This window comes from Bombus vancouverensis, chromosome 10 (genome assembly GCF_051014615.1).
Source record: "Bombus vancouverensis nearcticus chromosome 10, iyBomVanc1_principal, whole genome shotgun sequence".
NCBI lineage: Eukaryota > Metazoa > Arthropoda > Insecta > Hymenoptera > Apidae > Bombus > Bombus vancouverensis.
This window is the reverse complement of record NC_134920.1, coordinates 7,035,778-7,049,092: the sequence shown is the minus strand read 5'-3', so window position 1 is coordinate 7,049,092 and position 13,315 is coordinate 7,035,778. Positions and strand designations below refer to the sequence as shown.

General features: G+C 37.5%; 2 protein-coding genes across 2 annotated transcripts in view; one reads left to right on the top strand and one right to left on the bottom strand.

Annotated features, from left to right (window-relative positions):
* Positions 1–13,315, bottom strand: part of LOC117157818 (alkaline phosphatase) — a 244,471-nt gene that overhangs the window by 89,141 nt on the left and 142,015 nt on the right. The gene's annotated exons all lie outside the window — the stretch shown is intronic.
* Positions 1–13,315, top strand: part of LOC117157820 (caspase drICE) — a 35,820-nt gene that overhangs the window by 1,138 nt on the left and 21,367 nt on the right. The window contains exon 2 of the mRNA XM_033336096.2: positions 3,705–3,949. Within this exon, the coding sequence (XP_033191987.1) occupies positions 3,705–3,949 (245 nt within the window). The remainder of the gene's footprint in view (positions 1–3,704; positions 3,950–13,315) is intronic.

The window sequence follows — 13,315 nt, the reverse complement described above, 5'->3', positions numbered from 1 at the left end:
GGCTAAAAACAAAATTGACAGTCCCTCATTCCCAGCCGCAATTTCGTAGCAGACGGTCTTCTTCCCTCAATTGGACTGGATCGTTATAATCGTTGCTCGGGGATTTATATTCCCGACGTCGAGACAGAGGGAACAGGGGTTGGGATTAGTGGTCGGTACAAAATGTTTTCGAGTTCAAAGGAAACGCGACGAACTGCTATAATACCGGTAACTCGTTTCTCTTTCCCAATGAACGTTTGTTTGGTAATGGGCGGTAGGTCCGCGCGCATTTATGACTAGTTTGTAAGCACTTTGCAGCGGGCTTTGTCAAGCAAGACCCCGTTATTCGCGTCCGCGTGCACGAATTTGCCCGACTGCGCGCCCATGAAAGCGTGTCTCTACATTCACCTAGGGAAGAGTCTTTCAACTGGCAACCTGCTATCTCCAGCCGTTTAAAAAGCCCTATCCAGCATCGTTGGCTGACGTTTTGTGTCCCTCTTTCGTTCGTTCTTTTGTTTTTCATGTTCCGCCACCTCTCTTTTTCGTTCGCTTTGCTACGTGTTTCGAGCGATGCGCAGGTGGTTTTTACGGTTTTGAAACGATTCAGTTACAATCGACGCGTAAAATCGTCAATGAATTGCATGGATTTTTATTTCCTTTTTAATGATGTTTATTTAATTGAAGAAAATAATATTTTCATTCCTCTTCGATTTTGTTCGATGTTATGAAAGAGGTAGAAGGTTTAAACAGCGATGCATAATGTTATGCATTTGTTTGTTCACAAGCTGAGCTTCGAGAGCGATGTTAAGTATCTAAAGGTATAATTTATTTGAGTACGGTGTTGTAACGAATGAACTCTGACGTAATAATGTTTATAGCTAAACGTAAGCAGTACCTTTGCTACAATCGTGTACCAGAGATAGTAAACATGGCATAAGCAATAGAATAGATGTAAATGCACGTAAATACATAAAACGTAATCCCGATTTGAACTAGTAATATCAACTTGCATATTGTGCCGCGATAACATCGATAGAAATCGAGAACGATATACGGTATATGTATGTGTTAAATATGGAAATTAGATGTCTCTGAATTTTGTAATAGTCGGAAAATTGGTCTCTTAGCACTACACGCGGCAGAGTAATTATAATTTCTAACACAAAATTGAAAAAATTCGACAGAATTTCACAACAACGTACTAAACACAGTGTAAGCAAGACGCAAAATATATCTGCATATATAAAAATTATACTATTGTTTCTTCACAGAGAGAAGTCTCTAAATTCTGAAAGCACGTTGGAATTGTTGGTTATGCCTGCTGGAACTTCGTTTCAAGTACACGCTGTTCTTCCGTACGAGGATTCAATCCTACACAGACGTTCGCACATAGATGCACGCAATTCAACCAAGTATATAGCCTTTGACGCGCGCATTCATAGAGTTCTAAGTTCCAAACACAACAACCATACTTCTCTCTGAGAGTACACTCCTACTACAACACGAACGCGCATTGTAAATGCGATAGCAATTGCCACCTGTTTAGGAACATCGTGTCACCTGCAGTTGTAAAATGTGCCATTTAGTAGTACGACAATTAAAAAATAACGATACAATCGCTTTCACGAAAAGTATTCATTGCAGAAATAGCGCGGTGCGCTCGATCTCGATTCTCTCGTGGGAGTATCGATTGCAGAACCAACTTCAATCGCCTACACGACATTTTTTTATCGTCACTACGTTTATTTTATTTCAAACATAGAAAGAACTGTTTAGCAAAACACGCAAATACAAATTTTTAATTTTCTTCCATCATCGATTAAAGTAATCATAAAGCAAGCTCAAATAGCAAAGTACCATTATCAAACCAACGTTTCGTCTTTTAAATAATTAAGTAATAATTAAGAAGTCGAGAAAGTCTCACTCGATTCCCCGACAATACCCATCTCTATATCCGATTCGTCGTAGTATCACGACGTGTTACTTGGTGTTCATCGTGTGAAAATGGTGGTAATCGCGCATACTAACTCCACCGAACACGCGAATGGTTCGATCAGCTCACGAACACACGTTTACAAGGAGGTAGGAGGGCAGCATAGGTGTACGATAAAACGGTCGAGCCATTACTTGGAAGTTCTTTAGCCTGGGATTGCGATCTAAGTTAAAATTAAATCGACCGTCGGATGATACGGCGGACTCGTGCACGCTCATGTGCGCTTCTCTGTGAACGTAGATTGCAGACGCTCTCTCCACCAGCGAGCAAGATTTTCCGTTCGTAGCGTGCACCTTTCGTACGTGAGCGGAAAGTACGAAACAGCCTAATACACTTTGGAACGAGGGCGAGGCTCTCGCGACAGATTATACGCTTTCGCGCCTTTCCAACAGAGGCAAACCTTTCGAATTCGCGCGCCGGAAGTTGCCACGGTGCCCAAGAAATACAAGTTCCGATGCTTTCGTTTAGATCTCTATAAGTGTACTCCCACAGCTGTTTCCTAAACGTTCACGGAGAACTCGAGCTTGTACAGTTCTCGATTGGTTGCGTTGGGTTTTGGAAAGTTGGCGCAAGTATAGGTAGAACGTTGGAAGTATTTTGTTGGAGAAGTGCAGAGTTGAAAGATTCCAAAGTCCATTGCAGTCGAAATTTCTATTGGATAAATCATCGTATTGCTACTATCGAGCAAATATACTAATTTAGACGATACTATTAAATACCATTCGGGAAGAAACTTATATCTTATTTAGAGATAAACTACGATACACAAACACCGAGACAATGTTCATTCGTTGAATTCGCGGCCGCATAAACGTCGAAAAGTTTCTTGCAGAATTGTGCTTAGTGTCGACCTTCGCCTCCTAGAGACGTTATTTGTCGCGCGTCTGTGGACCGTTGTCCTGGCAAACGAGCTAGCCAACTCTCTTCTCCAGGTCCAAAATTTTACGAGCAACATAAAAACCGTCAACGTGCAACGTCGACACCGAAATTGCGGGGATACGCGCTTCGTTGCGGCGTTTCGGTTTCATTCTTTTTTCTTCTTTTTCCTTCTCTTTTCTGTTTTTTTTTTTTTTTTTTACCGGCTTCCTACCATCGCGCCGTATCGATCGACGAAATTCGGAAACAGAGAAATTTTTCGACGGACAAAAATATACGCGCGCTAGTTATTGCGAATCCGCGAGCCCGGGTGCGAACATGGACAACGATCGTAAAACAGAATGAGAAGGGTTTTCGAGCTGTGTAATTCGCCGCTTAACAGGTCCTATATTAGACGGACTAGAATTGAGTGGAAAGAACGAATTACGGCATTGAATTTACATTGGAATATGAATCTCCTAATTAAATACCGTTCGCTCGCGTAACGCCGCCGTGTCGACGCCATAATCGAACGAATAAATTGTTTCCACGCGGAATACGAATTGCGTAAACTGCCTCTGGGATATTGAATGTGTATATCCGCTGGGAGGAAGTTTGAAACAGGGTTCGTAGAGAAATAGGATAACTCCCAAACGATATGATTTCGATATGTTGAAAATAAGCTATGGGAGGTTAGTTCGCGATACTATTTTGTCAATTTTTTCATAAAAATTTTCTGCAATTTTCTATGTATATTTGAACTATGTTCTTCTTGGAGTACATTTACTTCTACGTATTTGCTCATTCGTTGCAAAATTAAGAAAAATAGTAATTCTTTAATTTACATATATTATTTTTCTTTTTCCTGTTTTTTAAGGGATGAGCCTGTCAGACCGAGTTGCACAATTAATCTGGACCCACATTCGGAAGTATATAACATGAATCACAAACGAAGAGGTATCGCGTTAATCTTCAGCCACGTCAATTTCAAGAAACTGGAAAAACGAGTTGGTGGGGAAAAAGATTCGAAGGAACTGGAGCAAACATTAAAGTATCTTGGCTTTGACGTTCGAGTTTACGACGACTCGAATGTTAAAACGATATTGTCGACGGTGCAAGACGGTAAGCACACATTTTCCAAAGTCTTGAAAGAAGCTTCTTTGAACTGGTTCTTTGCTTGACACCGTAAGTCATTTTGAAGTGATGAAAAATGAGCGAACGGCGTTATAAATGAAATTCCACATAGATCATTAATTTATCTTGAATCAATATTTGAAAATGATTTATTACGATTTCAATCATTTTATAAATTATTTCCGTTAGAATAACGACATTACGTACAAAATCTGACGCGATCCATCCGATAAGACACGAAAATAATTTTGTCTTGAAGCAATAAACTTGCAAATTTCCACTGCTCATTGAAACAACGAACGCGTGACAGAATTGAAAACAAAAATAAAACCGGTCCAGCAATTTGCAATTGGTCCCTCGATGCTGCCGCGTGAAATTGCATGAAAATCATTCGCAAAATTACGATAAATTCCGGTAGATCGTTTCCGCTTTGAAATTTTTTATTCGAAGTAGCAGACTGCGATGTGAGCGGGCTGGGGATAACGCGATTTGGAGCGCAAACCACGTTTTATTCGTAGCCGGGGACAGGTTTTAATCATTTTTCTGCGCTGCTCGTTAAACAGCGTGCAATCCGTGATGGCAAGCGGAGACGGATAATACGTGAAATAATTCATTTTGACCGTGACTGGGTAACGAATCGCGTATCCATTATTTGGGTAACGTCACTTTGATGTAGTCCGCCATAGTCCGTTTCGACTGAAAACCTGATTCTGCTGCGATTGCCTTCTAAATCGAAATGTTTTCAAACCCGCTGAATTACCTCAAACGAAAAGAAGCATCGGTTTCGACCGTTCGATTACATGTAATTATAAATGTATCCTGCTGACTGATTATACACGCGTATAAAACATTTAAAGTTTAAACGTATACAATAGTATTATATATATGCATTTCCTCTCGAATTATTTATTAAAAATACAAAAAGAATATTCGTACGAATATCGTCTGATTAAATCGTTATCTTTTTCAAATTGTTATCTATCGGCGATTTTAATATTAGTGTCTTTTTTCAAATGGAACGAATATTATTGATTCACTAGTTATTTCGTATGAACTCTATATTTGAACAATAATTTATTGACTATCTTCGTGAATATATTATAAATAACAAACACGTATAATATTTCTTACTCATGAGGCTAAGACTAATTTAAGGAAAGATTCTTTATGCGGAATACTACATGTATAATTCATGGAACAATTCAATTTCAAATTCCATTGTATTCTTCAATTTCATTGTGATCTTCAAATTCCATGTAGCGGCACACACCGTGTAAATTTATACGGAATCCTCAGCAGATTTAAACAGAGGCCGTGACACAGGCGTGGAACACTGTTTTCCAGTGAGCACATTCGAAACATATTCGTCGCGAACTCGGCAAACCGATGTTCCTAAATTCGCTTAGCGTGCGGGGAGCCGTAACGTGGCCATAAAATTCGCGTGGCTTGGCGAACGTTGGAACCTTTGCTCAACAAATCGTCGGTAAACCGTTTGAAAAGAGGATAAAAGCGGAAGCGTAACTGTCCATGAAAAGTCACCAGGAACCGTTCTCGTTCGATTCATTCTTTTCCTTTCCTCTTTCTTCTATTTATCGTTGATCCATTCAAATATTGACACAATAGGCGTCACCACCGTGTTCGACATACATTTATCAAACGCTTTTGTCGACGTCGAACAAAGATGTTCTTACATTGTCGGGCAAGCGTGAAGCTCGTAAATCGTGCGCTCCTGAATCATCCATAGATCGCAACAAACGTTCTGAAGGGTTTCATTTAAAACGCCTTTCCATGGTAGGATTATCCGAACGATGAATTTCAATGAACGGCTTGGTTGCAGTCCGCGTTTTATGATATCTGTATCGCTCCTTTCGTCGGGTCGATGGGAAAACGATAAATCGTCTACTAAATATTTTCTTTACTCTAAGCAGGTATAATATATAATATTAAATGTATATAGAACGATATAATTAAAAAAAGAAAGACAATATTTATGAATTGTACGAGGGTCATATACTATTGGAGAAGCTGTTGTCTGAATGATCAATGAGAACGCGATGTTCAAATAATGCTTGTAATCTTTCCAAGAAGGATTAAATATTCGACATGATAAAAATTCTTGAAAAGAGTTCAGTAACCTATAACGGAAGATGATTCATGCACTCAATTTCTTGCTATTTTAATCACTTAACCGTGATTGGGTCTGTGGCGCCTGATTTCGATGAAGTTATATTTGATCACGTGTAGCTAAGATCATTATCGATACCTGAAAGTTTTAGTGATATCGGCAACGTTGCGAGTCCCACTAACGAACAATTCAAAATCAAGCCTATTTCTTCGATAGATATTTAAATACCTTTTTTTAAACGAAATATTCGTGTTAATTGGTTAAATAATTGTGAAAAAGCGGATCGTGGAAATTTGTTATCGAAGTGCTGTTAGGGAATGGAATTAAATTTATTCGTCGCAAAAATATTGATGTATAACTGGCCTATGAAAATTTGTCAGGTGTTTTGAATTCTCTGTCGCATTTTTGTATCGCATAATTGTATGGTAGGGGGTAGAGTCGATGGAATTTCGTAATACAAACGGGAATATCGCTGAAACAGTAATGGGAAAACAATAGCGTTAATAATGGAAATGATGAATTAAATATTTAACGATGATCCCAGCATTTTCCCATGTTTGTTTGACTTGGTTTCACGAATAACCTATTTGCAAGCATACAGTAATATTTAAATTATCGATGAAAATATTTATCGGTGTAATAATAAAATAGCGAAAAGCTAAGATATCTAAGATCAGTTTTATTCCTTAAACTGAATTTTTAACATAAAAGATCTCGAATTTTTGTCTCCTTATGACGCACAAATGTCAGATAAAATTCGTGTCACACGCAAAGGGAATGCTGAAATAGACTCGAGTGTTTACACGCGATTTTCTCGTCGTTTTCCAGTCCTCAAACCTGCCTTACAAGACATTCCCATTTGCATGTTTGATGCATAAAAAGTATCTCTGCCCTCAATTTTTCCTCCTATTGAAACTCACAAATTTCGAATAAAATTTGCATTCTCTAAACGTTTCTCCGATATGTACATAGTTGCTGTTAGTGAAAAGCCATGAATTTAAAAGAAATCTATTTATTATTTTCCGAATTTCTTACTTTCAAACAGATTTAATGCTCCGCTGTAAAATATTTTCAGCATTCACTGAACAGATCGCTAACTCGTTCGTAAATATCCGAAAAATACTTAATCTGTGGATCCACTCAATCGCGATTATTCTCTTAAATTTTTGCTCCAAAGAAGAAAATAAATTTTGATGGATTAGGTTAAAGTGCATTTTTTTACAATACGAGATTAAAGGATAGTGACGCAAACAAAGAAGAACGTGGACGGTCGATAAACATTCCTAAAATCTACAACTGCATTCAAACTTCATTCATCGACCAAATCACCGTTCCCTTTTATCCCGATAGTAAACCCACCCTGAATCGATCGAGGATAAATTGACAGAGACTGTTGATCAACCTCGAACAGGGTTTCACGTTTTTTTGTTTGGAAAATTTTTATATAAAAAGGATTAAATAGCGACAGTGGTCTATCAATGATTCTCGTGAAAGTCTTTGTCGAAAGTTTGGCGAGGAAAAAGAAGGAAGGATAACGGGGTCTGTCGTCTCTTGAACATGATTGTCCGAGCATGGATAATGATGACGTCGATGAATGAACGTTACGAGAAGTTGCACAAACATCTTACAATGAAACGAGCTCATTAAGCTTCCTTCTGCCAGCCAGGTAACCGGTTTCCACCAAGATATAACTAGTAGAGACAATCACGCAAAATATATGGGCGTATGCGCGTAGTGGAGCAGAAAGTCGGATGATCGCGGAACTTTATAATAAGCGAGGAAACTTTTCATACTCCGTCGGCCTGGGATGCGTCAAGAGATAGTCGAAGACAAAAGTAACTGGACAGACAGTGGAAATAGGTATGAATGAGATTTCGTTTAAATACATCTCGTTTACAGAAAAATGTAAATATTAATTTCAGTTATGTACTAAACAATCTATGTACTATAAAGACATATAGTAAATGAAACTTCAATTTGTGTATACGACTAATATAAGTACTAGTACTTACACTATCTGTCTGCTTACTTTTGTCACCGACTGTATTTCATGTACCATTTATAGCTAGTTTTTTCTTTTTTCTTTTTTCTCCTCTTATCTGCCTTGCTTTCCATGTCGTTCGTTTTCGTATGATTTCCTTTTTCTTTTTTTTTTTTGTCAATTTTGAAGGCAAAGGACGAGAGTTAAATTCTACTAGATATTTTATGCACTCTACATGTTTGAAAGTCTGGGGTTAATAAAAAATGAGCGTAGCCTGTAAACATGGAAATATTTGCAACGAAAAATTTGTATTTAGAGCTACGGGCGTTTCGAAAACGCGTATCACGTTACGTACTTCGTTTCTCGATTTTATTCGATTTTACTTGATTTCAGCTTAATTTGCCAATACATGTAAAATTTACATGGATTATTAAAAGCCGATGGCTTGAGTCAATATTTGATTTTTTACTTTTGAAACATACAATGAAAGTAATAAATTCGAAATACATATAAAAATGATAGAAATATGTAGAGAAGTATTGGATGACAAGCCAAAAAAAAAAAAAAAAATTGCGATCTCCCTCGATGAACGTTGCTGCCGTTCGCAGACATTTTTTTTGCACGATTTCATCAGCGACTAAAAGTTCCATTTCAACCGGCAGAACGGGACTTTCAATTATTCCGTGTCGTTACAGTTATCGGGAAATTTTTTGGCCAGTCGACAGGTGTTTTGTAAACGGCGTGTAATTAAACAGGTTTAATGATCGCTGTTTTATTCGACCGCGCGCACGTTGGCCACGACCGTGCGAATGAAAAATTGCCATTGCACTATTCATACGATGTCGCCAGATAATACCGTCGCCGACGGAACATTATCAGAACATTACGCAAATACGTCCACTGTTAGTTCCAAATGGGCGATGAGCTGTTTCTTGCAATTTGCTATGTTGATTGTGTTTTGCCTAATGACAATAAAATACATTACTGGCACATCGAGTAGAATATTATATTTTACTGTCTCGTTAGATTAAATTTAAGCGAATATAAATGTTAGCGAATTATATCTGTTGAAAGCTACAAAGGATCTCGTTTTGCTCTGTTTTGCAATTATTGCATTTTTTCCATAATTGAGCAGTAAAACAATTTCCCAATTAAGCGTACAAAAGGTAACCAGCGTGTAAAATGTACGTATATGCGGAACACGTTTCAGTTGAGTTCAGGAAATCAACGATGTGAACGCGGTATCCAGGATCTCAATTTTTTTCGTGAGATCGTGATTTTGAAAATGGAAATTTGAGGTACAGTATAAGACACTTATATTTCAGAACGTCGCCAGAAATATCTACGTATAACGAGCTAACTCGGTCGAATTGGATATACCGATTTAATTTTTACATATCGTGCAGTAGTACGGAAGCAGTAGCACGTATCAACGATACGATCGGCAACGGGGTTGCGAGAAACTGTTTTGAACGCGTAGCTGCGTAAGCTGTTCGATTATATATTTTATAAAAGTTGCTGTCGCTATTTTTAATGCTTCAATTTCTGGCACTGTGCCATGTTAGCTCAGCTTCTATTCTGTGAATTCGATTGGACTCTGAAGAGTTCAGAAACTTTTTCCATCTAGCCACTCGACGACGTTGAAATTTTTGCTTCTCAATCGGCTATTTGTACGATGGAAATATCAATAATAAAGCGAGTATCGCACGGTAGACCGTATCTCATTATGATCGTGGTACTTTCCGTTAATATAGATAGTTATTGTAAAATGTTGATCGAACTGTGAATAAAATGTTTAAGTGGCAAATGTTTCCATTCGTGGCACTGTTCTCATATTCTAATGATAGGATAAATATACATCGTACATCTTGTAAAATTCAGTATTAAACATAGATCTTTGTGTATCGAAATCTAATAGAGCTACGAGAAGGGAAGGATGAACAAACAGTAAAATGCTTCACAATTTCATGAATATTTTAAGAACACCAATTTTCTCAAGTATCCTCTGCCCCCATTGAAGCCACGCAAACAGAGTTTTGTTCGACTAGCACAAAAGTCAAATAAAAACAAATTTAGATCTTAACGCAATGAATAGATACCTATATTGTAGGTGTATGTACCTACGTACACTGAAATGACGATTTAATTTTCCACTTTTATATTACTAGATGTTCTTTTTTTATATCAGTGGAGTGTTCTAAAATTTGACAAAATACGTAGTTACAACATTATTTTCAAAGGAATAGATTAAGAAGAAACGGAATGTGAACGAAAGCATTAACGTCAAGGTGGAGCTGCAAGATAGTTTGAAATTGATAGTTTGAAAAGTACAATGGAGAAATCTTAGACGCACAAAATATTTCAAGATATTGCACTACTTCGTGAATTTAATAATTTCGTCATCTCTTCTTTCTTCAAAACGAGTCGACAAGAATACTCGAGTTAATCTGTTATTTTTCTTTTCATCTGCTCTCGTTCGTAAATAAAACTCGGAATAAATAAACAGTTTCATCTTTTTTCGGCCATTTAGTCGGCGCGGTGCGCTCGTATCGTCGCGTTTGGATTCGATATCGGAAGCAAAAAACAAGCGTATACGCGACTTCTATTTGCTGAGCAAATAGCAGTTCCGGCGCTCTTCGTCGGACAGCGCCGGCTGAAAGGGTAAAAACAGGCTCGGTAAATAGTTAAATATCCCAGTTGAAATTTGCCCAGGGTGGTTTTTAATCCGCGACAGAGAAGAAGAAAGTTACGCCTCGAACCTGATTAAAACAGCCTCGTGATCGACGTGTCGCCTCCGTAGTATACAGGATGCACAGTTTAAAATCACACAGTTTAAAAGCTAAGGATAATCGCACGTGAATCGACGTTGTGAACGAGGTGAAAACGTTCGAAGCAATTGCTCGTAGCGCGCATAACAATATCGGACGCGATTTAATAATTCAGTTCACGGCCGACTAGCTGTTTCATAGCTCGGCACGCGTTAAGGCTTGTCCATATTGGCCACGTGCCAATGGATGTTTAACAGAGGTGTAGGAAATCTGATACTTCAAGTTATGGATGGTTAGTATCAAATGCTGTTAGCGAAGTAAGGGTTATGATGTATCGGTTCTGCTTTGATTTTTGATTGAGTTATAGGTAAACCAGAACAGTCGATTTAGTTTCAAAGTATTCCATTTTAGTTTGCACTTATTGTTTACGAAATAAAGATTCATTAAATAAAAATTAAAATAACCTAATGGAAATTTAGTTTAAAGTTGCTTATGACAAAACGATATTACTAGCTGAGACTCCATATGTAATAGTTGTTTATATTACGTACGATAATTTTTGTAAATAATTTAAGAAGCAACGATAAACATCATTAGAAAAACAGTATTCTAATGCTTTCAATAATAATAATTTGAATGAAGTTTGAATTGCAAAGAGAATATTACACACACACTCTCTCTCTCTCTCTCTTTCAATATCTCTCAACGATATATTAAACCTTCAATTTCGGAATATTTCTATTATTATCAGTCAATGTTATATCTCACAAATACGAGCAGTTATCACCGCTTGATAATCGTATTAGCTAGAAACACCGATAATCGTATAATTAATGTACCGACGATAATACGTAACATAAACCAAACGAACTATAGAACAATGTACTAAATAATGCTGTGAACAATTACAATTTTCTCTTCTGACGGTTATAATTTGAAACCGCAAATTTTAACGATTTGAATAATATTGATGAAGAAACAATGAGACAATTGAATGGGTACATCGGTGTGTGTTACTCAAACACTAACACACGAGCAACACGTTGGTTTGTTTAACCATTACCGTAATTGTTGAAAGTTTCATGAACGTACATAATTACATATCGATGCTGAGCCTCTACAATTATAATTGATAAGTCATGCTTTACCGGTGTAAGACGATCAAAAGGACCAAATAATGTCAAATATCATAGGCAAAGGAACGTATTTCTATCTAAATGTGAAGGAAAAGGAAATAGAGTAATTAATTCAAAATTAGAGACAAATCCGTTCAGTTTATTCGTTGGCTTTGAAGATAGTTATCGAGCTACAAAAGCGCACGAGAAACGTAGCTTCTCTGCAGTTTCATTCTTCTCTTGTAGATCTAACACGGCGGTCATGCCACAATTTCCGGCGATCGGGCATAATTTTTACTGTCCAAGCTCGGATAAACTTTACTCTGCAAGTAGAAACGAAAAAATTGGAAAGCAGTTTTCAAGTATCTTTTCGAAGTTGTCCTTCACGAGATTATCGGAAGTAGCAAAAGAGAAGTTTCGACGTGCATTCGGGGTGCAGCATCGAGAAATCGCTTCGACAGTGGATTTTGCAAAGGACGACGATAAAAACTTCACATAAATGGAATTATATGTTGCAATAATATTATGGGAAAATGGAAGTACTTGAATTAATTTCTTTTACCTATTTATCTACAAACAAAAGAAAATCCGAATAATACCTGGAGAAATGGAGAGAGTAGGACAGTCAGTGATAAAACGTATCCAGTTTTGTATTCGCGAGCAAAGAATTTTGTTCACTTTGAACATCTCTGATGAAGATATGCAGATGCAGTTTCTTAAATAAAAAACTCGTTATACGTGACTCGAAAACAAGATCAAACAGAGTATATATTTATGAGCCATTTTTATTGTTTTTATGTGCAGAATCATGGTCGAAATATTAAGTTAGTATTAGAGTGTGTTTGGGCACACGTTGAAAAATTTAATCATTTACGTCCATCGAAGTTGTACGATTAGACATATCGTTTCGCCGTTCGATTTAAGCGAATTTCGTCAGACATAGCCCTCCGTTTTTTCCCAGTTCAAACGCTTGCCATGCATTCAGGCGATTTCCAGACGACTGAAAATGAAGCATCGGGTGCGCATTCGTTCGATGCCTATCTCGCGTGCTGGGTTCTCATTCAAAGATGCGGAAAGATCCGCCGCTAGAATCTTTCAGCTGCCGAAGTTCTCGTTTTTCGCTAGATACCAAAAGATCATTCGCTTCTTTCCTTTGAAACGATTGTGTAATTGTATGTTCGACACAACTTATAATTTTCACTCAATCGTGAGTTACGTAAACGTAGAATTTTTCCAATGAAAGAGTTCGATTTAAGGTGTGACTGTGGATGTGAAGTGTGATAAATGTTTCAATTTCCTGCTGCAAGAATAGTGGAATTGTTAGGTGAAATCGGTTCAACGAATACGTGAGAAACTCAAACGAAA